Below are 26,209 nucleotides of genomic sequence, written 5' to 3' on the forward strand. Positions count from 1 at the left end.
GACTTAAAACTCCTGCTCCTAAATAGGCAATATTCTTATGTAAATGCTATCCATTTAACCGGCAATCATATCATATCAGTTATGAATATGCATGACCCATGAGGAAATTTTCTTATCATTTGCCTCATTGAAATATATGGCAATGAATATTACACTCAAGTATGGAATGTTGGGTCAGAGACTAATAACATAACCTCCTAGCCTTTCTTCACACAGCAGAAGTATGGTCCATTATCTTTCTGACCCCTGTGTAGCTAACGCCAAAAGCTATGACTTTATACTGCTTACACTGTCCTTATATTGTTAATGGAAATTGATACTGACCAAAACTAACTTAGCTTTTGAGAACACAGCTGTCCAGCTACTCATTCATAAGAACTCACGTTTAATTTCCATGCCTTTGCCACTTAACCTTTATTTTTTTCACACACAAAAAATAATTCATAAATGAAAAAGTAATTTCTCAATTTTTCCAAAGATATGTCATAGTTGGGACACTGAGCTCATAAGGAATAATAAGACTGATTAACTGATTACAGGTAAAAATATTTATCTCCCTTTTTAGGATTTGGAGAAAGAAATGTTACTCCCTTTTAATAGATTGGAAGAGAAACTGCTGTTTGTCTTCCAAGTGAAGATCCTTGAACATACATCAAGGATGGTTTAATCTCTTCAAGAAGAAATATAATACAGAATATGGATTGTGCTCAACTGTTTTCTGCTAGATATTCAAGTAGGATGGCCTGTCATTTCCTAATTACAAGTTCCATGATGAGTCACATTTACTCTGGGGTGTCCTTATTCCCACATCTTTTTCTTTCAACAGGAAATGGATATAATAGTTTGTTTCAACAGGGAAGGGATTTTCTGCTTTTCTCTCCAAGTGGAGTAGTGGGATGAAATGTCTGGCTTCTTTCTCCACCCATCCTTTACTATTAGTAACTGAGAATGGCTGACACTCATTGGGTCATAGCTAACTAGCAGCCAGCTCTAACGTATTGAAGGTGACAGCTCATGTCTGGTATGGTCTTTTGCTCTTTTTGTGCTGCTCCTGTTCAGGGCTAGCAGATTGTGCTTCTAATTTTCTTAGAGTAACCTCACCAGACAGGGAGCCCATACTCTTCCATCCGCACAGATGGAAGGCACACTATATTCCAGTTTTTTTCTCCTCTGATGAAGTGGTAGGTCAGGTCAGCCTTATTTTTGAGGGTTCAGATATTTTTGATTTGGGGAGGGAATGGAAGTCTCCCATTATGTCCTTAGGTCCAGCCTGTGTTCTCTGGTCTCAGTATTGCCAGGGACACTTGAGTCCCCACTCAGATATATACTCTTGGGGTGAATACTTTAGTTCTGAAACTACAAACTAGCGGCTCTCAGGTTGACTATGTGTTCATGTGTTTTGGTTGTTGTTATTGTTTTGTTTTGTTTTTTTTCTTTTAAGCTTAAGACATCCCATAATTGAGAGACTACATACAAATTTTAATTTTTAGCTTCTTTGAAAAACTGGACAATCTGCCAACAATGTGGCTGAGTGACAAGTATCTTGATGGAACTGAGTAGAGGTTGCTCCCTTTTTAAGAAATATTCTTCAGTTATCCATAGGCCCAATCTTCTCTATTATCTCCCTCATTGGAAGATCAAATGCTATGTGTCTTTTATGATTGTGTTAAAATGTTTCAAGTAAAGAAATATGTATTTATACCTATGTCCCTATACACATGGGTCTTAGATGGACAGCATGTGTATTATGATTATATCTAGCCCCTTTTCCTCTTTTTTCTGACTTTCTGATTCTTGTAGGCACTTGGACTGACTATCCCTTCTCAGAATCTTGAATGCAAAGAAGGGATACATACACCAAATGCTACACTGAATCCCTAACGATACAGAATTTTTCAGCCGTTAGTTCTAAAATTAGGAGATTTTTGTGTAAGCTTTCATTTCATTTGAAATATTTTCTCACTTTCTTTCTGTCCTTTCCCAGATCTCTCCTCCATACACGTTAGAAAGAAACTAAGGAGACACCTCAAACTTTCCTAGTACCTAAACCAAGTCTTGATTTCCTGAAATGGAATACTCTTCTGATATGAATTCAAAAGCCATGAAAAGAAGAGGGGAGAGACAGGTAAAAATTTGTTAGTACAAATGAAATCACATAAAAATATAACTTTATTGATGCTAACAACTTTAGGCAGTTTATAGAACACCACTTTACCATGAGACAGAACACCCTGTATCCCTGTGTGAGTGTGTTTGGTTCTTCCAGGGAAAATGCACTGTAGGTTTTGGGGTAGAGCTTAGTCCTACAGCTTCCACCAGAATCAACTCATTTCCACAATGCTCTCTTGGACACTTACCCTGTAAGTGTCATAGCCCAAGTACACCTGACTGACTCATAATATAAGGTTGATCAACAAACTCAAAGGAAACACACTTAAATTCTTTGCTCAGCTTGAAACCATTGGGCAAGATAGAGGATCAGACTTTAGGTGACTTTCACATACTGACCTTCTAGGGCCGGAGAAGAGTGTGCTCTTCTGAGGCCATTAGAGAGAATAATTCTGGATTCAGGTCCTCGGGTCTTTTGTCTCCTAGAAATAAATAGTTTTTAAAAATCAATAAAGGGGACACAGTCTGGCAGTCCATCAGATGATAAAAATGTCAATTTCTCCCATAGGTTCATGACACAAAGAGGGCTGGTATATAGATAACAGCCACCACTCACCACACGGTAATTATAGGATATAGAAGTCATTGTTATTGGATAAATCCGTGAAATGGTGAAGAGCAAGGGCTGAGATCTGGGAAGCAGGGGGCTCCAATCTGGTGCCATTTTGTATCCATTGAGTTTCTGATTCTTGGGGAACAGGCTTACAGAGGTGTGTCTCCCACTGGGGCTGGGTATGTATCTCTGCCCGGCTCTTGCTCCTAAGGTGACTCTCTCCTTCACAGTAGGTGACGCAGCAGCGACAGGCTGCAGAGGGCTTCCCTCTGTGCTTGGACATCGTGTCTGGGGCTCGAGAGGTGCCTGCAGCTCTCCCTGAGCCCTGGAGTTCTGGGGGCTCTTTCAAACGACTTCTCCTCCTTTGAACATGGTCCAGACTGATGTCAGACTGGGATGAACAGCTTTCATTCCAGCCAGAGCTGGCACTCAGACTTCTCAGGGGAAGAGCCAACCGCAAGGCCTTCCAGAATTTAGAGCCAGAATGTTTGGACTTTTCTCCCTTCCAGCTCACAAAAGACACAGATTCCTTCAGCTGCAAGATACTTGGGTGTGGATGCTCAAGGGGACGGTACTCAACCACAATGAGCTTGGTGGAAATGGAGTTTTGGCACATGACACCCAGTTTAAACTCCAGCATGCTGATGCTTTTTTCTGTCACATAGTCTGGGCTCAGGACAACAATCATCCTTCGGCTTCTCTGAATGAAGTCAAAAACTGCTTCCACTGTATCTATAGGAAAATGGAAAGATAGGACGATGCCTAGTGAAAACTTACATAAACTGTAGTTCATCATTGTCCATCGTACAAAGGAGAGACAATAAATAAACACTTAAGGTTATAGGATCTCAGTGTTAGATAATCTACCCAGTTAATGAATCTCATTTATGCCAGTCCCATAAATGATTGCCTAGACTCCGCTACCTTCAAGGATGAGGAATTTACCACCTCTAAAAGCAGTTAATTTCAGCTGTTTGCAAGTTATTTTTTTTTTTTAAATATCTTTCCCTGCCATTTTTATCTGGTGGTCTTAGATCTGATATCTTCAAATGTTTAAAATATTCCACAACTATTTTGACCTCACTGTATATTCTTCTCATCTTTAGATTTTGATCAACCTTAGAATTTTTATCTTATTCCTCATAAGACATGGTATCAAGTCTCTTCCCTACTTTTATCATCTCCTCTGAATAATATTCAGTTTATATACGAAACCTGAGAGTAGTGTCTTGAACTGGACTGAACACAGTGCTCCAGACATAGTCTGATCAGCAAAGAGCAATAGGGAATTACCATCTCCTGAGAACCACACAGTTGTAGCTCTTGATTCTTAAAATTTTTGGACACAGCATCAGACAGTTCATAGTACTGATCTTGTTATCAACTAAAATCTCTTTCCTTTTTTTCATGTACGTATGTGAAGAATTGGACTAAAAATCAATTAAAGGGGTAAAAACATAGCAATGGGCAGGAATCAATTTGTTAAATACTTCTGACAAAGCATTTACTTTTAATAGTTCCTGAGGTGGGTTTGGCCAGAGATTCCAATGGAGAGTTCCTGAGATACATGTAGTTCTTAGCCCATCATGAGATTTAAGGGATTAAACAATGTGATTTTCTGAAGGAAAGGATTTCCAAATGTGTAAATCACAGCCATTGACAATGCTAAAAGCAGGGCCTGCAGACAGACCATGAGGTTGAGCTCCTACTCTTTTGGGGCCAAAGATGAAGCAGTGATGGAGAGACTTTCTAGCCTGTGAAGACGAGCTGAAAGTTTGCAGCGAATTTGATCGTTATGAATTTGACAGAGAATAAAAGAACTGTGCTCTTTACCGGATTAGTTCTTCCAATTAGTAAATTTAACATGAATTTGAAGGGTAATTGGAAGAGACATGTGCTCAAATTTTAAGACTTTTAACTATTATGTCAAGAGTGTGAAGTAGTTTCAGAGAATTTTAACTTTGATCTTAAAAGATAAATCTAAATTTTCACTTATCTTCAAAGCCCGTGTGTGTGTGTGTGTGTGTGTGTGCTTTTTTGGAAACTCCTTTGTCCCAGTTCTACTGAGAATTTGCGTAGCTGCCTTTCATAAACCTGAGAAAGCAAAAGTAGAAAATCTGCTTCTCCTGTCTCATGAGAAATACGATACAACCTTAAGGCAACGTGGACGGATTTCAACAAAAGGAAATTTCTGTGCTCAAATTGTGTGTGCGTGCATGTGTGTGTATTGTGTGTTTTACTTTGAAGTAGTCACATTAAGAAAATGTATGTTCTGTCCAATAGGGATATCACTGCTGAAAATAAAATGCTGTCTTAGATCCTCTACAGGAAGACTCTGTGTCTTTTTTTAAATATATACATATATAAAATTGCTACCTCATCCTGAATATGTAAAATCTGCATTTGAAATAGGGCAATGCTAAAGAAACAGATATGAGTGGTGGAATTCAATGACATTGAGGAATGTATGGAGAAGATGTTTATTAGATGGGGGATGGGCTATACCTGGGGATCTTCACACAGTACTTTGAAGGAACCTGCCTCATTTATGGCATATTTTAATGTTTTTCATATTGTAAAAACTGCAGTTGAGGATGTGAATTGTTATTTTTTAATACTGAAGATTATTCGGGGAGTCATAAATTAGGTCATTTATTCTGTTGGGCTCAAAAAGTTAGGTGTGGCTATAGACTGATGAGACCATATTTCTTGTGTGGTACTAAGTTAATTTTGAAGTCATGTTTTCTGATCTAGAATTCATCAATGCTCTAGGATACTCCTGCTTTCAAAAGTCATAATCTCCCTGGAATTCACCTAGAAGAAAACCAGGACTGTTATTTTGTTCTCTAGGTAGGTTATTGGTGTATGCAAGGACGACAAACCTCTCTCTTTCATAAAACATGAACCGTAGTAAAGAAAAGGGCGGGGAGGTATCTAATTTGGAAGATGAATCTAAATTCAAATATTAGTTTCTCCATTTATCTCTGTTTTTATCTTAATATCTTTAAGTCTGAGTTCATCCATCTATAAAATGCATATAGTAAGAGTAAACTTACAGGATTGTTAAAAATTAAAAATATCTATATGTAAGTGTCTACACATAGTAGGCATTTGAATTAATCATTTTGAGTAAATCCAGTGAACACAATATTAAACTAATGTAGGGCTAATGTTAATTGAATTTGAATCAATTCTTATGGTAACTTTAGAGAATCACCTTAATATGTGGATTTATAAGTGAATAATAAATTTTAAAAATTGTCTATTTACTTTAAAATAAATGTGAATAAAAAATACTACTGCAACATTTAATCTCCTAGCCCATTGCTGTCTCTCTGCTGCTCTGTTATCCTTCCTCTGTCTACACACACACACACACACACACACAGGCACGTGTGCGCGCACGCACACACACACCTGACATACTAGAACAATTCATTTTATTTAAATAACTCTTTTATTCACATGTAAAGATGTTCTTGATATAAAGTTCCCATTTTTCTCAGATTTCTCTCAAATCTAGAAATCTACAGATTTCTACTGTAACTTCTAACATTTCTTTTTATGTGTATCATTAATCTTATTCTCATTTCTTATGCCCAAACATGAAAACAAAGACATAAAACACATGCACAAAATAAAATCCAAATCTGAAAATAAATGGTTTATTTTTAAAGTAAACAAATTTACAAATCAAATGGAAAATGGAAAATACAAAAGTTTATGAATAAAATAAAATGATAATAAGATAATCTTAAAATACTAAAACCTATGGAAAGAAATGGATAATTAGCAAGTGGAGTGATGTTTTTGTTTCCCAATACAATGGAGTGTTTGTTTATTAGAATCCTAGGGAACCACCTAAGTTACAATATAGAAGATAATTAAATAAATTTTATATGATTGTGTAATTAGGCACTTTATATGTCATGGTTCTTTGTTAATTTGGGTGCAGAAGATCTTCATATCATATATGTAAAACCATTAAGGTTTTTTTAAACATTAGATACATAGTTCTTTAATATTATAGAGTGATTTCTCCTTGCTCTTAAGATCATATTTCCTCATCTTCCTCAAAAATTTTGTATCGGGTATCTTCTGGGACATAAAACAAACAAGAAAACCTTGAAACAAAATTCTCTGAGAATGAGACATATCATTTAGATTTGAGATGTTTTAGATTTTAGCATTTGGAAAAGTGCAATATCAAAGACCAGTAGATAAATAGGAAAAAGAATATCAGAAGTTTCTAGGGGTACCCAAAGCATTTCGGATAAATATCGAATCCAAAAGTGCAAAAGAATGCAGCATTGGCAAGAGAATGGCCCCCTGTGATGGGACTGTTCCCCATTACCTAAAGCTCATGCAATTGATATTCAAAGCTTATCTGGAGTCAGCTCTCCTCTGGTCTTGAGGATGAAGGGTTAACAGGAGGAGTAACTGTGGTTTGTAATAAAGAAAAGCATTATTAAGACCAAAAAAAAAAAAAATGAATGACTCCAAACCGTAGTTTTACAGTCAAGAATTCATGAAGCTTCTCTTTTCTTCAATTTAAAGTAACTTCACTATAGAGAAGTGATTTATTATGGACTTTACCACTGCTGAAGGACACTGAAATGCAGGAGATAGTTTTAGAATTGGTTATCAACATTCACAATGCTGGGATAAGGGCTCCCTTAAATTATGAATCATGGTGTTTCATAGGACTCAGGCTTATTTATAGCTATTTTCTTTTCCTTTTCTCTATTACTCAACAGTCCAAATAGAGATTTATCTCCCTAGTAGTTGAACACCGAGATTACCATAGTTTAGTTTCTAAGGGTGTGTGCTTGCGACATAGTAGATGGTCGATTAATGCCAGAGGACTGGTACTGCTCAGCAGTGACCACAGAAAGTTCTGTGTCCAACAGATTCCACTGCACCCAGACCAAATGTAGCAGCAGTAAGTTCTTTATACTAATTTGGGGAAGGCGAGAACTAACAACTACTACTCCGTGAGCTGTGAATTCACAAATAATGTACAGAAAACACTGACACAAAAGCAGTGCAGTAAAAACATAATTTAAAAACTGGATAAGAGTTCCAGTGGTTTGTAATATTGTGCCAATAGCTATTTAAAATCACATGCATGTGTATATAAGTGTGTGTGCATATATATATATACATACACATTCATACATATATACACACATATACACATATATAATCTATGTGTATATATATACAATGTAGATATATATACATATATAATTCGTGTGTGTGTGCATATACGTGTATGTGCGTGTGTGTATATATATGCATGTATATACGTACACCACAGATATTCACCACTCTGTAAACTCTGGACTCAGTGTTCACTTTTCCACATCTTAAGAACAATACAATTTTATTTAAAACAAAGTAAAACAAGTTTCATGGTAGAGACTTTCCAGACTGACTTGTTTGGAGTGAGCGTATTAACTGTACCAGTGAATAAAATATGGAAACTACTAGGTGGTCCAGTTAATTCTCTTAGAATATTAATGCCAAAACAACTTGCAAGGTCACTGAGTCTAACTTCCACATTTTACATTGGAGAGACAGAACAAGTGAGGAGAAATCACTTTCCTAATATTCACATTAGCAAGGCTGAGATGAAAAGACAAATTGCTGAACACTCTGTTCTGTGCTTTTCTCACAAGCCAGAAAATGCCCTAAAAGCATTTTTCTGTTATTTCACTCTCTCTTAGCACCATTAGAAGCTTCCTGTCAGACTGAACCAAGTGTGGAGCCATCTGCAAACTCTAACTGGTTGATACGAGGTATAGTAGATAGGGGAGATGAAGTGACAAATACAGGTCAACCTACAGATATCCAGGAGTTTACTGCAATAAAGAAAAATACGGTATGTTGTTCAAGTTGACAGGACATCAATGACTGAAATGGAGGGCACGAGGGACTTAGTAGGAGAAAATGCAGGCAAGCCCTTTCAAACCATCGTAAGGAACACTTTCAGTTATACTGCCTCGTAGAGTCCTATGTGGGTGTCAGTCTGGCACAGCACAATGAGCAGAAGAGCTCACTGTCATCAGCTCAAATGAATTTGGGCACTGATTATCTTTTTAACCGACGAGTAAAAATACAAAGGAAATGACTTGGAAACTCATAATGACCTTGTTAACAGATGAGTTATCTTTAAGGGCTCTTGAAATCCACAGCAAAAGGCTGCCCCACAATGTTAAGATTATAAACAATGAGAGAGAAAGAGGGAATAGAGATGTGGGGACAGGGACAGAGGATGCAGAAAGGGGAAATTCGCATCAACCAAGTCTTTGCCTGCAAAGAACATAGCGACATCAGACCCTGGTGACAGACTGGTGGCACGACCATTCTAAACCATAGTATTGCCTGAGGAAGCAGAATGACCAGTCATACAGTCACCCTGAATATATCCCTATGGGGAGGCTTCGACAGAATTTTTTTCTGTCTGTGAAACAATAAACTGGGAATAAAGAAAGGGGACTCCTCCTTCCTGGAGTGCCCTTTGTTCTTTTTACACCTTTCGTTGTCCCTTTCATACATTTTTCAAGGATGAATAGGAGAGACCCTGCTCGCCACTTCTAGACCACCTGGAACTTTTCTTCACTGGCATGGCCACCTGCAGCTGCTTCCAGAACCTGCCCTGTGGATACTTGGATTTCTCCCCTTTCCATTTAATGACCGTGAGCACCGTCTTAGCCCTCTTCAGCTCTTTCACCTTCGTCTCCTTCACCGCCTTGTACTGTACTAAAATGACGTTGATGTTGCCCCGAGAGGCCATGTTTTCTAGGCCAGCCTTGAGCTCCAGGAGGGCTTGGGTTCCCTGGAGCACGTAGTTGGGGCTTAGGACAACCAGGAGGCGTCTGCTTTTCTGAATGAAGCTCAAGGTCTCATCTGTGACAACTGAGAAAGAAAACACCATGGGGATTAGTGTTGGCCAGGAACTCCCCAAAAGCCTGGGGCTTCAGTGTAGTGTAGGAAAGTGTAGGGAACTTAGGGTAACAGCCTGAGAATTGAGATGAAATTTTACCAAAAACATTCACAACAGCTTAATCCTTAGACCCACTCGCTCTGTCCAATAAATGCCACGCTCCTCCAAGATACTGAAAACTATATGCACATATTCCACCCCCCAAAAATTCCAAACAGGCAGGAAGCCAAGTATACCTCTATAACCCTGGGCTTCAAAAGCCTTATGAGAAGTAGATGGGTTGTACAGATATCAATTTCTCCAAACCACGTGGCATGCTGCAGCCCAACCAAATCAGCTCTTGAGTCCTTTCTCCCCAACAATACCCATGTATTTACTCTCTAATGCCAGTGGTTATTCAAAAAGATAATCATCACAGAGGCAAAATCATGGAAATTCATTTCTCAGTAACACAGGAAAGAAAGAATAAGAGCATTCATTTTTCTGAAAGTCCCACTCTATTGCCAGACTCCTACCCGACTCAGACTGGTATCACTATGTCCTTAGAATAGGAACTTAAAAAAGTCTAGCCAACGGAATGGCATTTTGGCTGGCATCACATTCTCAGCTCAGCTTTCTATTCTGCTATCTGCTCTAGAGCCTAAATTAGTCCCTAGATCTTTCTCCTTAAACTCTTATCATTACTATGAAGACACGTGTTTTGGTAGGCTGCTAGCTGATGTGTCTGCCTTCACTAACAGCCAAATGCTTTCTTCAGGTCAGAAAAGAAGAAGAAGAAACAAGGCAAATGGAAATTCAGTATAATTTTATTCTATCGTCAAGGGCTCTGGTTAGTTCCTAGTTCCTGTCACCAAATTCTTGGGAATAATCCGTCTCCTCAGGGCTGCTTATCTAAGACTGTAGAATCCTTTACCTGGGGTTCCAATAGGAGGCAACTCCAGGGAATGCACTAGTGCTGTGAAAAGCTTACAATATTCCCCTGAGCAGTAATTCTGCCCCTTCATCTTCACAGGTACAGAAGCAAAGGGGAAAGACTTGCAATTAAAATTCCATGTGCAGCCTGGAGGAGAATCCAGGAATCAGTAATTATCTACTCCACACAGTACGGCTGGAGGCAGACCGTGTGTAAGCATGGAAAGAGATCCAGAGGCCAAGAGGACGAAGAGCAGCTAGGAGAATGCAGATCACAAAGATGGACCATCAGAAGCAAGATGCAAGAGTAATTATGTAGAACTTGAATTCTTCAAAGAATTACCAACCCCTATCAGAGGGTCATTGTTGTTATACTGTATGTCTTTATATAACTTTTCATACCGTAATAAATATTTGTTGAATGGCAGAATGAATGAATAAATGGATGAAAAAGTGACTTAGGATTTTAAGTCTTAAAATAAGCGGAATTTGTCCCTTAACTGTATAATCAAGTCATCATTTCCTGGCAAAATGCTACTGAGAGAGACAGCCACTGTAGAACACTAGCATGATGGATTTCTAGGTAATGGCTGAGGAGTTAAAATAAGTGGTCCAGCTAATTCCAAATGAGAATAAACATTTAAGTCTATTTTGTTTCTCCATTATCCATATAACATTTTAGAACATCTGAAGTGATTAACATAAACAAGATTGGAGGGGAGGAAAATTAGTTTGTTTTGCTGAGGATTAAACACATTACATGCATTTCAACAGTACAAAGTTTAACAGTGGGCTTAGGAATGCTATTATCTATTTATTAAAAAAGACTCAAATGGACTATCACTTTGTGTGTTACTGGGTAGACTTGAAAATTTGAGATATGTTTTTATTTGAAAACATTCAGCAATTAAAGTTCCTTTTTTTTTTTAACCTACTAGAATATACTGGCCTTTTAAAAATTTTAAACAACATTTCAAATGTATGAGCTGGTAGAAAGAAAGAAACAGACTCATGAAAAGGGGGGATTTAAAATAGCATTGGCTTGCTAGAAAACAAAAGTGAGGAAAAGGAAATCAGCAAATAATACAAGGAAATACTCTAATTATNTGCTTCATTAGTTGCAAATGAAGCATCAAACTTTACATCAGAATCAGGGGATGTACTGTATGGTGATTAACATAATATAATAAAATAAAATTAATTATAAAAAAAAGGGGGGATTTAAATAGCATTGGCTTGCTAGAAAACAAAAGTGAGGAAAAGGAAATCAGCAAATAATACAAGGAAATACTCTAATTATCACCAGTGAGTATTATAAAGAAAGATTCCATGGACTCTCGTCACAAACTCATTCTTAGTAAAATCAAGTAAACCTCAGTCTTCATAAAAGTGTTGTTTAAACTCAATGTTTGCAAAAAAAAAAAATCTAGGGAAATTAATGCAGATTAGCTTAAACCTTCTAAAAATCTAAATGTGTGTAAGCAGAACATTCAAAACTGAAGCATTTAATAGAGTTCTAATCCACTTTGCATCCACACTTTTCCGACTTGGAGTTCTTAAAGCTTACAAGGGGAACTATTTTAGTACCATAAATGGCACCTCAATAATCTAGCTCACGAGGTAATTTTATTCCTAAAGAAGTCTCCGTTACATCGAACAATTGGACGTTCCATCTCCAAAGATGCCAGCACAGAACTCTGCCATGAATTTCACCCATGACCCCAAACTAAGGATTCCCTTTGCCCTTCAGGGTGGTGTCACTCGTACTCATGTGAAATACCTACTTCCCCCAGGTAGACTGTCACGGTCAAAGATGCACAGCTTGTATCCAAATTCATTCTCCAAAACTCCACGGAGGGTCAGTAACACAAACTCTTCTTCCTCAGCATTCCTTGCATAAGATACATAAATATCATATTCCTTCCCATCTAGCAAAAGGAAGAGAGATTCCATATAAATTAGAAAACTTTCACAATCATACTGCATTTTTTCTTAAATCGAATTTTTGCATATTAGACATTTTTACTTTTTTACATGTATGAATTATCTGACAGATTTCCCACTTGTGACAGGTCTCGAGGCAAAATGACTATTTTAAGGTGTAATTGCAAATTTTATCTGATATGTCTTCTACTCTCATATCACTAAGTTTAGTTTTTATAGTGGAAAATAAATGAGGTTTGGCTCATTCAACTAAGATTTAACACAATCAGGACGCAAATAGCCAATCATAGGTGCTGGCAATTAATACCATACAGAGAATTTATAGTTCCTGTCCTAGTTTGTCACTACTAATATATTAGAATTATAAATGGAGCAAAACTTTTAGAAAGTGTCTAAATTATTTATACCTGAAAATGACTGCAATTAAAAACACGCTTAGATTCCATAAACCCATCTTTCCCAAAGTTGCCTAATTATAAACATCACCTCTCAGTAAAAATACAGGTTCTTTGTCTCTTCCACGAAACTATGGAATGAAAATCTTTATGGGATGAGTCTAAGAATCAGTATGTTTCATTGTTCCTTTCTTGTCACCAGGCAAATTTGCACTAGTTCGGTGCTTCAAAACTTTTAATGTGCCCTTGAATCATTTGGGAATATTGTTAAAACGTAGATCTTGACTGAGAATAGGGGTTAGGCTTAAGATTCTCCTTTTAACAAGCTCCCGTGTGCTGCTGATGCTGCTGGGGCCTGGACTACCCTTAAGCACAAAGAGTGTGGGCTTGCACTGTCCAGTTACAGAGGACACAACTACACATAGCTCTCCAATGCTTGCAATGCAGCCGGTCTGAACGGAGATGTGCTTTCAGTTTAAAATATAACACATGCTGAATTATGAGATTCTGAATACCCAAAAATAAGACTGAAATATCACCATTAGCTTTTAAATATGCATGATATACTAAGATAATAATATTTTGAATACATTGGGTTAAATAAGATATATTATTAAAGTAATTTTCACTTTTTACTTTTCCTACTGTGACCACTAGAAAATTTTAAATTACATGTGTGGCTTGCATTCTGTTTCTATTTGGACAGGCTAATCTAGGCTAAACACATACTGAATCCAAAAAGCAAAATTATATATGTTAGAAGAGTTTTCAATAGTGAAGGTCAAAACCAAAGATAGTTTGATTAAATCTCCCAGGTATTCTAGCTTTCATCAAGCCAACATGTTTTCTGAAAATGACAGCAGAAGAAGGTATTTACATCAAACTTTTATTACTCACCTAAAATGGTTTCATCTGTTCCAAAATGAGCCCGGTAAAATAAGACCATCTCCAGCCAGTAAACGTGGTAAACAACAATGAGAATCACTACCAGCAGGACCGTGGCTCCAAAACCACATGCTAATTCCACTGTGTATCTTGGAGCTATCGATGGAGCGAACAACAAAGAGACAATTGATTTCTACGTGGTGATCACAGTGATCCATCATCCTGCAAATAGCCGGGTAAGCCAGCCAGCTAAGCCATGCACCTGACTTATATGTGTGAACAAGTAGAGATAACATGATAGGGTTTAAGCACTATGTTTTAATGCCAGACTGTGTCATATTTATCTTTTTGTTTCTAGCACCTGATGTAAGTGCTTTTAACTACTAGATGACTTGAATAGGTTTTCATATTATATAAATACATACTAATGGGGCATAAATGGTATATTAGTTGTATATAAATTTTAGCATTGGAAAGGATTTGGAAGGTCATCTCATTCAACTCATGATCTGATATATGAATGTCCTCAAAAATATTTTTGAAAGTGTAATTCCATCTTCCGTTTGTCCATCTCTTGGGATGGAATCCCTACTACTACCCAGACCAGACCATGATACTGATAGAAATTTAATTAGAGCATTTGGATTGAGTGAAAATCTTAGTGTGTTTCTGTTAGTCTTAATTCCATCCTGTCATCAGTGTCATAGAGAAAAAAAATTTAATTACCTTTCCTATACATTTGAAAAAAAAAAACAACTCAAAAATGTTATTTTCATTGGACAGAAGCAGAAGATATCCACCAAAAATGCTGAGTATGCCTGGGTTGAAAAGTACCTCTCAGGCTTACAGTTCTAGGATATACATTCTGAAAATTAACTTGCAATATCCAGGTATGGACAGAGTCCCACATTCTCTGCTTACTTTTGTATGAGAGGCAATTTAGCAGTTTCTTTGGAACTATCAAAAATAGAATGAGGTAATTCCTGACTTCCTAAAAACTAGATATGTATTAACTCAGCCCTGTAAACAAGGTCTGTCATGACCAAACCAAACAAAGACCCTACTGTCTCATTTACCAGTACCTTTCCCTCAAAAACGTCAGGGAGATTTTGCTTCATGTTTTTGCTTATGCTGTGAATTCTGGCAAAAATAGTTCTTTCTCTTTCTTTAGTTTTCAAGTCCATGCTCAAATGTCATTATTTTGTATAAGCTTTGCTATAATAAAACTCCTCTTGCAACCTGACATTAGCCTGGAAGAAATTCCTACTCTTCTTATTGTTTATAATTCTATTATAGTATTTGCATTATATTGTAATTCGTCTACAAGCCTGCTGCTCCACTCTCTCTCACTCCCCACTAAACTATACATCTATAGTCTTCTAGGTAAGCCTATGTCTTCTTCATCCACCTTACTCCTAGAATATGTATGACCTCAACGAACATTTCCAGATATAACACCATCAACTTCTGAAATATTTAAAAGAAATTTAGTGCTACTATGTATCAATAACTTCATTTGGTTGCTTTATTAGCTTATGATAATGAAGCCTCGGTGTTTGAAGAAGGAATAGAATATTTGGATCTGAAGTGGGAGTGGCTTAAATTACATAATAGTTGATTTGAAAATTACTCATCAACATCTGTTATTTGCCAGAAGCTGGTCGGGATCAAACGAAAAGGTTTCTGTCCTCTTAGGGTTAATATTGTAACGCAAGGAAATAAACAATAGGACAACTAATGCTAGGTAGTGATCGGTGCCATAAAGGAAATAAAGCAAGGTAATGTGATGGCAGGGACTAAGAGGCTGGGCTGGGGGAGAAGAGGTATTTCAGGTGGGGTAGGGAGGAAAGGCTTTTTGATCTCCTGAACATTGTGTTAAGTGCTTGCCAAGGTGAGGCACAGAGGAATTTTGTTCAAAGCTGAGATTGTTATCCAGGCTCTCTGACTCCAAAGTCCAGAGATCTTTACAGACCTCTGCCATGAAGTTTAATTATTGATCATATATGAGTGGAAAAATCCCTTTTAAAACAGGTATCTAACCTAAGGGGAAAATGCTAAGCATCCTGGAGCTGAGCCTGAAGTTCTCTAATTAAAGAGCAGATCTTAGAGTTTCAAGTTCATTATCCTAAATTCAGGAAGCTAATCCTATCTCAGAGAGAGCTTAGAACTCCGCAATGCAGAATTATTACCAGGTATTCTCGAGCTCGGTCCATGAATAATGGTGTTTAAAATAAGAAAACTCCATCATCGAATGTCAAAAGCTATGTCAGTGAAATTGTTGAGAATTTACTAATCTCAGTTTCGGTAGCTGGCATGAAAATTGCTGTGTCCTTGGTATTTCTGAGCACATGTTATGTTAACAGTACACTAGGGTAATTCCCACTGTCATCTTCATTATTTGCTCAGTTATTTTGGCCCTTCTGGCTGGACATTTTGTAACAGGGAGGGGGAGAAAAAAATGGTCAGCAGATGCACTTACCTGAAATGGATTTAAGAAAAAATATTGATAGATTTATCCTGCCTAATGATCAAGAGATCAATTACCCTCATAAATTTCCCTCTGTCACATTCATTTTACTACTACTTATTTTATTTTAGTGCGGATTCTTACTTTGGTTTTGGGTCATTTAATGACATGTGTCATATTTACAGATTGCCTTTTGTGGGGGCCATCTTGATGAGATCAAGAAGTTCCTAATACTATTTAACTGTTTGAACTCTTAAAATAAATAATCCACAAGCCTGAATTTCTAAATGGCTTGAATCACATGCAGAAAATGTTCTAAAAAGCTTTCACAAAAAGCTTTGCTGGCTTGCAGGGAGAGGATGACCCTCAGCCCACATTTTCTGTCTGCCCCCGCTGGAACCTCTGTTGTTTTGGCATAAAGATTTAACTCTGATGCAATCCCAGACCAAAGGGTTTCCAATCAGGAAGGGGTGATGCAATTTGACCAAATTGCACTCCTAAACCGCTTCTCTCTTTGATCTCACTTATAATTGATTTAGGATATAGCCAATTTTAGCCACTTGCTCTGCTGTTGTTCCCTGAGTCAGAATTCCCTCCATTCCTTTTGCAGTTCAATAGCAATAACAGGTTCCAAGGTCCACGTTTCCAGTTAACTGCCCTGAGTTAAACCAATCCAGTACTTTAGCTCCAGTCTTTTTCCCTGTTTCAAGTTATTGGTCTACAATCTTGTTTCTCCTTGGGAACTTAACTTATTCTCTTTGTCTTCATTAGTTGGGACCTTGCTATCCATTGGGGCTCCGAGCCTGACGCCAGCTGCTTGCTAATGGACTTGCAAGTATTTCCTCCCACAACCTGTGTCTGTTCTACACGAAATTGCTGAGACTTCTTGATAATTTGGGGAACCACGTAATGACCATTTCTCTGAATTACAAACAACCAGAATGCTTTATTTAGATGATGGAAAACCAGAGACCTCTCACTGAATTAACCTGCAGACCTGCTTTGTTTGACTCTCATAGTGCTCTAAAATGTGTGCATTTTGCCCTTCAGCTTCTGGCCTTCGAGAACTAATGGGTATTGGAGAGGCTTTCTCTCCGTAGTGTTTATAATGACAGTTTTCCTAAGGCATAACCACTGGTAGTTGATCTGTGTGTGATCCGTGTGAGAAAGGACACCAAACGGTTGAGCCCCACCATCACCCTGGTTTTTTGCCTGAAGGCACTTTCAGACCATGGCAGAGAATAGGGAAACCACAAGTACAGTCATCACGGTCAGCTAAGGACACAGAAGTCACAGTTCAAAACTACTGAGCTGGGTTGACTTTACAGGCCTGGGGAAAGAGGGAAGGACATTGTGTGGAGGAAGCGCTCTATAAATCTGCAAGAGGTGACCTCAAGTCTTTGGGAAAATATAAAGCTCTGCATAGGTGGGATGACACTTGACAAGATTAGACAAAGAACAGATACTAGTGAAAGAAAAACTACCAGGGAAGGAAGGAACAGCTGCCAGGAGACTGGGAACTGAACAACTCTAGGCGCACACAAAGGGCTGGGGGACACTTGAGCTAAGACCAGAGTAAAGACACTTTGGGTAGCTCCCTGTGTGTTAAGTAGAGACCCCAGATAGTTTAGTTATGTCCAATCTGGCCTTGGAGAAAAGGCTGTTTTTTAAATGTACTCTAGCAAACGTAAGCAGAACACTTCAAAAAAGCAAGCTGTTAGGCAAGTAAATTAACTACCACTGAGAACAAAACAATACTCACTTTCAAAATTCAGATACTCAATAATGCAACATACATAATGCCCAGTATATGTTTAAAAAAAAAAGACAAGAAAAAGCAAAGGAAAAAAAAATGACCCATAATCAGAAGATAAATCAACCAACACAAACAGAATCAGAGGGGTGCCTGGACGGTTCCATCAGCTAAGCGTCTGACTCTTGGCTTCGACTCAGGTCATGATCTCAGGGTCCTAAGATTGATTCCCACCTCGGGCTCTGTGCTCAGCAGGGAGTCTGCTTGAGATTCTCTCTCTCTCTCTCTTTCTGCCCCTCACCCTGCTTGCATGCTCCCTCTCTCAAATAAATAAATAAATCTTAAAAAAAAAATCAAAACCAACAAAAATGATGGAATTAGCAAATAAGCACTTTAAAATGAGTATTATAAATATTCCTGTTGAATTTCTTAAAAAATTACGAACCTCATTAAGAGCAAATAGGAAATATCAATAGGGATATTTTTATGGAGAAATGGTAATACAAAAACTGAAAAATACATTTCTGAAATTAAAATTGCTGCAGACTAAACATCAAAAAAGAAATGATTAGTGGAAACTAGAAACTACTGAAATCGAAACACAGGAACAAAGAAAGGATGAAATAAAAATGAGAACTTCAGTGGCATGTGGAAAAACCCCGAGTGATCTATACTAAATTTAATGGGACTACTAGAAGAAAAGGAAAGAATGAATAAATGAATGAGCAAAACATAACTGAAAAAGTAATGGCTGAAATTTTTTTCAAATTAAATGAAAAATATAATAAATTCATGGAACCAAGAAGTTTAAAGAACCCTAGGTAAGATAGAGTCAAATAAAACTACACCAAGAATTTGGTAAATTTCAAGACACTCATCATATATGTATATATATGTATACTCATCATTTATATACATATATACACACGCACATGAGAAATATAATTCAGCAAACCAAAAATAGATTAATCTCTTACATAGATAAAATTCAGCTAAAAAACCCTATAATTAACATCATATTTAATATATAAATACTGAATGTATATCCTCTAAGACAGGGAGCAATGCAAGGACGGCTGCTCTGATCTCTACTGATCATGGTATTGGGAGGTCCAAAAGAGGCAGAAAAAAAGAAATCAAAGGCCTAACGTTTGGAAAGGAAGGAGGAAAGTATGTTTATATATGGGTGACACAATCAAGTATATAGAAAATGCTAAGGAACCTAACAAACAAAACAAGCAGAAACCGTATTTAAACAGTGAATTTGGAAAAGTCAAAAGACCAAGATCAAAACATAAAAATCAACCAATTCATTTCTATTTTCGATCAATGAAAAGTAGTGAATTTTTAAAATACCATTATAATAGCAACAAAAACAAAATACTAAGGGATAAATTTAACATACGCAAGACCTGTGTATATAAAACTAAAAAAAAAAAAAAAAACTGAGAAAAATCTATGAGAACTAGATAAATTGAGAGATATATCATGTTCATGGATTGGAAAATTCAATACTGTTAAGATTTCAATTCTCCCCAAATTGGTTTATAAATTTAATATTATCCCAATCTAATCCCAGCAGACTTTTATGTAGAAATTGACAAGCCAATACTAAAATCTTTATGAAAAAATAATATGGTCTTCAGAATAGTCAGATTAATCTTTGAAGAGAAAAAAGGAGGAAGACAATAGTTTCTGACTTCATGACTTACTTTAAAGCTATTGGTCAAGACAAAGTAGTATTGGACTAAAGACAGGCAAACAGACTGATTGAAGAGAATAGGGAATGGAGAAATAGACCCACACTCATAGAGTTACTTTTTTTAGGCTAAGCTGGCAAAACAATCCAATAAAAAAGGGAGAGATATTTCAATATGAGGCTAGAACAACTGATTTCTATATGGAAAACAAAATAAAACAAAACACTAAGCCTTAATCCGTACCTCACAGTATAAAAAATTTTTTGAATGAATCATAGGCTTAAGTGTAAAAGAAAAAGCTAAGATTTTAAAAATCATTTTTAAAAATCAAAGATTGCTAATACAGGATTTAGAAAGTAGTAACCATAATAGAAGAAATTGATAAAGTGGACTACATTGAATGTTTTAAAATTCTGCTCATCAAAAATAAAATGAATGCATAATGGTGAAAATATTCACAAAGTCATATATCAGACACACACACACACATATATATATATAGCTCATTAACAAATAGCCCAAGAACAAAATGGGCTGAAGATTTTAATGGATACTTCACAAAGGAAGAACAATTAATTAATGGTCAGTAAGTCCATAAAAAAGCACTCAACATCATTAGTATCTGAAAATGCAAATTAAAAAAATATAGTGTGATACTAGTACCCACTTACTACAATGGCTAAAATTGAAAAGTATGACAACTCCAAAAGTTGGTAAGGAAATAGAGCACCTGGAATTTATATACATTACTAGAGGAAGTATAAAATGGTACAACCTCTTCGGAAATAGGTTTGACAGATTCGCATAAAGTTCACCACACGCCTTGCCTCAGTCCCTACCTCTCTCCTATCATAAAACAACTGTACGTTTAATACATTTACATTAGCTGCCTCTCCTTTAATACTTTGCTTTAACTGACTAGATGAAATTGGGCTGTCCAAAGACCTATCCCAGTGAATTCTTATTTTGAGCCCTTCCTGTCATCTTTTTAAGGAAGACATAAAATGCTTTGTCAATGAACCCAGAGAAGGACTCACACATGTAATTTATGAATGTGAACAGAGATATCACCTCTGAATCTCAGCATTACCTGGCCCAGAATACAAGACAAGAAACAAACCCATAGCACCTCTGGTACCACAGAACGTTTTACACAGCCCAGACTGGATTCTATGTAATACTGATGGAATTTCAGCATAGATCATTCAGTCTAGCGGATGCACCTGTCATTTCACATTCCGGATGCCATTCATACCCAACCATTCAGAGCATGGCCTTCTGTGAGAGGGAGCTACTTGCGTAGCCTGGGCAGGCCGACTTCCGCATCTCTCCTAGACTAGCATGATTTTAATTGATTGTTTAATAGTACCTATCTGACAATAGGTAATTAATTTATGTCATCCTCCATAACTGTTTCCTAAAACACAGGCTTCAAAAAATGAGCCCCAGAAAATGCTCCATACTTCAGGAATCAAATATATTTGAAAAAACCCTGCCTTCTATATTCCAATTCCCCTCAGATATTCATACCAAGTGTTAATGACGTGAAAGACTCTAAGGGGCCCTTGACTAAAATAACTTGATTGATTTTGTTTAACTTAGCCTTTAATGATACTTTATTTCCTGCAAAAGCCTTTGTCGAATAACACCTGTGAAAATTTTGTGGAAATAATGAGCAGACTTAATATTTGTTGAGCACTTAGTATATATGTATATAGGCCAGTAATTGTGCTGAGTACTGTAAAAGAATCTTATGAGACAGTGGTAGCATTTGCCTACCTTAAATATAAAGAAATTGAAGCTCAGAGAGGTTAAGTGATTTTTTCAAGATCACAGAGTTAGGATGCACAGAAACCAGGATTCCGACACAGTCCATCTGAGTCTAGAGTACAAATAATGAATTGCAGTACTATAAAGAGTCCTAGTAGTGTTCTGAGGAACCAACTTGGGGAAACTGCCTTATATTATTTGGTTCAGTCTTGCTGCTTTCCACTGGCTTCTGAGGAGCAGAAGCAATGAGAACCAATCCACTAAGGCTTAAGTGGCATATAGACTTCAGGACTTTGCTTTTCACTTTCTAAATTATAATGAAATGTTAAGGTGAAGCCTATGTTTGCATCCACATTGAAAAAGGGGTTTAAATCCCACTGCAAAACGTAATAGCTATGAATTGATTTCTTCTTTTTAACTTTTGGCATAAATATTATAGGCTCTGTCTGACACAAGGATCCATGATGATTCTGAATGACGTGAGTGCATGTGTGATAAATCATCATTATCTTTCTCTAAGTCATTGAAACACATTCTTGAAGGGATTAATTGTCTGGGGTTCTGTGTTAGGTGGGAGACCCAAAGATAATTTTAGACACACTCTGTTTCAGTAGCAGCACCTCACACAAGAGAGCTTTATCACTTTTATTTATTGTGGAAAAAATTAGTAATATCAACATAGAAATCTTCTTTCATTACTTCAAGTCATAGTTTAAATAATTTCCATTTTAGCAATTGTGGCTAGTGGTATGTTATAAATCTGTTTGAATAATGATACATAGTATTTAAAATCGTTTTAAAATTACATTTTTGAGAAGAAATGTTTTATATTTTACTTAACTGCTTGAATATAATTAAATGGTTGCTATTTATAATGTTTCATTACTATAGATAATGCTTCTAAGAATAGTGATGGGTACATAATTCTCTTTCTGTTATTTGTTCAGGAAAAATTCCAAAAGTATTAAGTCATATGGTATGGTCATTTTTATGACTCTTGAACTCTGCCATCAATGATTTCTAACAGGGTCTTTACAATCCACCAATTATATGCCACTCCACCAGTTTTATTATATCTTTGGAAGCTTTAAATATTTTCTTTATTTTTCATTTTTCATGACTATACTGATATAAAATTATGCCTCATTTTCATAATCATATGGATTTTGGGGCCATATTTGGGCACTAAGTTACTAAAAGTATAAGAAACAGTATTTCGAGTGTCTTCACATAGATGGAAACTTTCCCTCAAGATTTTTCAATTCACCTTTGATTCATTACTATGTGCCAGATGTGCTAGGTGCTGGAGCACTGTCTCCTCATTTTCCTTATTCACCACATTGTTACATTTGGAGTTCACGGACTCATCTGCTGAGTGCATCCATTACCTTTCTGTTTCACCTTGGCTGCTTTGTCAACCTCCCCTTTGGCATTTCTAGCATGACAGACATAGTTGCGCTTGAGATCCTCAGCAGTAACTTTTTTGATGTTCAAAATCTGAGTTCTTGTTTCATCTTCGGTTGCAGTCAAACTTACACTAGAAAGAGGGGAACGAAAATCAAAGCGTGAATGAGACCGCAGGGTCATGTGCTGCATGTGAATCAGACAAGGAGATAACCAGAGCCCCCAGGTGAGGGCGACCAGAAGGGGCATGAGGTGTGTTGCCTGAGATCCAATGGTTACAAAGGGAGGATAGCTTTTAGATGTCAGAGCCATTCTTTACCTTCTATACGACACACAATCCCAGTTCTAGATCAAATCCCATTGCTGGCAACGTACAGCAGATCTCTTTTCAGGGCAAAATTTCTCCTTCCCACAAACTTCTGAGACAGTATTCTGTATCAGTGTAGAGATAAGTTTCTGAGGCCAGATCCATCTGGGTTTTGATCCAAGCTTTGCCACTTACTGGCTAGATCTTTGGGCACAGTATCTAATCCTTCCAAATCTCAAATTCCTCCTTTGAAAGAGATGTAAGTAGCAATGCCTACACAGTGCATTACACGTATTGACTTATTCAAGAACTCTGAGTGTTGTGAATGTCAATGGGTAAGTCTTAGAACAATACTTCATAAATATTCACATAGGCTATTATCACCATCCTCAGCAATAGTCCATGCATTTCAGGGATTCCCAAAGCTTAGATTTTGAACACAGGTAGAAAATTTCAATAAAAAGCCTGAAACTCCCTAGGTTAAATCCTAACATATAAAAAGAAGAGATATCTCAAAGCAAGCCATCTTTATGAAAATAAATACATCCAAATCTCAGCATGTCAGACATCAAGTGTTTTGGGTCCAAGACCAAGATTAAAAATCCCTTGGAACTACTTGCTCCAAAGAGAAAACAAAATCTCTCTCCTATAGCTGACATCCAGGCTCTCCTTCTAATGAGGCTGACTGTCAGTCATGAGAAGTTGGTCAAGGGTTGTGATGGGTTTAGCCTGAACTGAACTGCACGGCTCCACTCTGGAGGAGCAGTGAGGATGGACAGCGTGACTTTCATTATCATTCATTCGTTACTCTTATGAGGATAGGAACCACGCTGTTCAGAGTTCCTGAAGTGATCAATAACTCCCCCTCTGTGCCTCCAGCCACATCTTTAATCTATACCTTCTGTAAACACTGCTCCAATTTCAAGAGACTCCTTCTGTACATTTAAATATTTGCTGCTTCTCTAAATTCCAGCCATTGCACATGGTGTTCCTTTTACCAGGAACATTCTTTCTATTTCTTCACTTAGTTTATTTCTACTCATCCTTCAAATCTTTATTTAGGTACTGTGCCATCTGAGAAGCACTGCCTAATCCCCTAAAACTGACCGGAATTCTCAACCAAAGCTTCCGATAACATCCAATACTCTCCAGTCACTGCATTTATCACAATATATTGAAATTTCTGCTCTATCACTCTTACTCTGATAAAATCTACTCAGTTAGGGACACAGTATCTTGCCTAGCACTTGATGTAAAGTAGACATCTTATAACTTCTGCACAAAGTCTGAGTTTACCATGAGGAATGATATATCTTTTGAATCCTAGAAGTTCATGTAGCCAGAGATCTCTTTGCACATCACGTTAAGGCTTACGGTCTTAGAACCACTTTGTCATGTAGTTGGTCGGCTGCTAATTTTTATTTATTATTGCCATGAACCAATTGTTGTCTTGCAGTTGTGTGCTTCATTTACAAAAGGATCTTTTGTCTTCAAAGACCCATATTTTCTTCCTTATCAACCCAACCCCCCTTCACAAAAAGTTATATTTATTTAGAAATAAAATGACCCAGCTTGTTATTTTAAGAGTGGGCTATATTACCACCTCATCCACGTTAAAAATAAAATTTAAAGAATGTGAATGTATTTAGTCAATATTTTAAAAAATAATAATTATCAGTTATAAATGTGACATGCATGCTATGTGAGTTAAGAATGAGGAGTAAGATTGGAAATATACGGAGGTCTAGAATTCAGACTTGAGAAAGAAAAGAACGGGGCCACACTGACCAGCTTTCATGTATTCAGAACCCTATACTATGGCCTCTCATTCATGTGTGCTATGCATCCCATCTCCTTTCAAGTGGGAATCATGAATGTGTGATCATCAGAAGGTATCTGGGTCTTGAATAGCAAGTCCAGTAATCCTGCTTTGGGATGCAGCCACTAAAGACTTGAAAATCTTGCAGAATTTTGGTAATGATGGGCCAAAGTCAGAGTTTTTACTTTCAATGATTAGTATACCCCAGAGGGCATTCAACTGAGGGACAAGCATGGATCACCCTGTGTCTGAGCCAATGGTACCTTTCATTAACAGTTACATCAATATTGGTGTCGTCTGGCTTTTTTCCGTCAATGGTCCACCAAACTTCATTGCGAGCGTCCTTCAGGAAAGTAAAATAGACTGTACAGGGGATGAGTAGCTCCTCTCCTAAAAAAACAAGTTAACCCATCAGTGTGTAACCTTCACATGGCTATACTGGTTTCGCCCTGTGACTAATCAGAAGCTGTAAAAGTACTTCAAACTCTACTTCTGAGTAATTTTTAAGTGGCTGACCATAGTAATGTACCATACTTCACTGCAAAAGAAACAAACCAAGAAAAGAAGTACAGCAGTTTTATATAAAATTTCCAGAATGACCATCTTTTTATACATTCCATATATGCTGTTCCATGGCAGTCCTTGTTCAAAGAGGCTCTGAAAACGTCCTTTTTAGCCCTAAACTTCCATGGACTACTCTTACCCTTTGTTAGTTCCCTCACGAACAGTGACTAAGGAGAGTTTCTCTAGACCTTTGGTGTTTGGCCCAGAAAAGATGGGGCAGTGCTGAGACTGAGGGACAGGCTAGATCTTGAAATGCTCAGGTTATTAGGGTATAATCAATAAGTCTAAAGACAATTTACCTACATACATATAATGGAAATATTTATATGTTTATAAATACTAATATTTATGAATAACAAATCTATGTTATCTTCCTGAGATGGAACATGTGGTCAAGAGGATCTCCAGGCAGAAAATGATAAAAATAAGGAGAACAACAACACCCTCACTAAGAAATTTATATAATTCACTGTGCTAAGTTTTCATACTTACTAGTGATCTTACTTAATTTTAACAAAATACTATGAGGTATTTCTTTATTTTTATTTTTTAAATTTTTTCTTTAAAGATTTTATTTATTTATTTGACAGAGAGAGACAGCCAGTGAGAGAGGGAACA

The 26,209-nt window shown here is 37.0% G+C and overlaps 1 protein-coding gene across 7 annotated transcripts in view; it reads right to left on the reverse strand.

Moving 5' to 3' along the window:
• The window catches only part of IL1RAP (interleukin 1 receptor accessory protein), a 136,329-nt gene that overhangs the window by 6,910 nt on the left and 103,210 nt on the right, over positions 1 to 26,209 (reverse strand). For 2 of the 7 annotated variants that reach the window (XR_004625712.1, XR_004625710.1), the window contains exons 7-12: positions 25,291 to 25,417; positions 22,886 to 23,034; positions 13,820 to 13,963; positions 12,368 to 12,511; positions 2,726 to 3,454; positions 2,509 to 2,591 (exon numbers count right to left, since the gene is read on the reverse strand). Coding sequence is in view for 3 of the 7 variants with exons in the window: in XM_034661147.1 (XP_034517038.1) it covers positions 2,736 to 3,454; positions 12,368 to 12,511; positions 13,820 to 13,963; positions 22,886 to 23,034; positions 25,291 to 25,417 (1,283 nt within the window). In the remaining 4 variants the exon portion in view is untranslated. Of the gene's footprint in view, positions 1 to 2,151; positions 3,455 to 8,091; positions 9,644 to 12,367; positions 12,512 to 13,819; positions 13,964 to 22,885; positions 23,035 to 25,290; positions 25,418 to 26,209 lie in introns of those variants that run through there. The other 5 variants (XR_004625709.1, XR_004625707.1, XM_034661147.1 and 2 more) reach the window with 4 other exon arrangements.

The sequence above is a fragment of the Ailuropoda melanoleuca genome, chromosome 1 (assembly GCF_002007445.2).
Source record: "Ailuropoda melanoleuca isolate Jingjing chromosome 1, ASM200744v2, whole genome shotgun sequence".
NCBI lineage: Eukaryota > Metazoa > Chordata > Mammalia > Carnivora > Ursidae > Ailuropoda > Ailuropoda melanoleuca.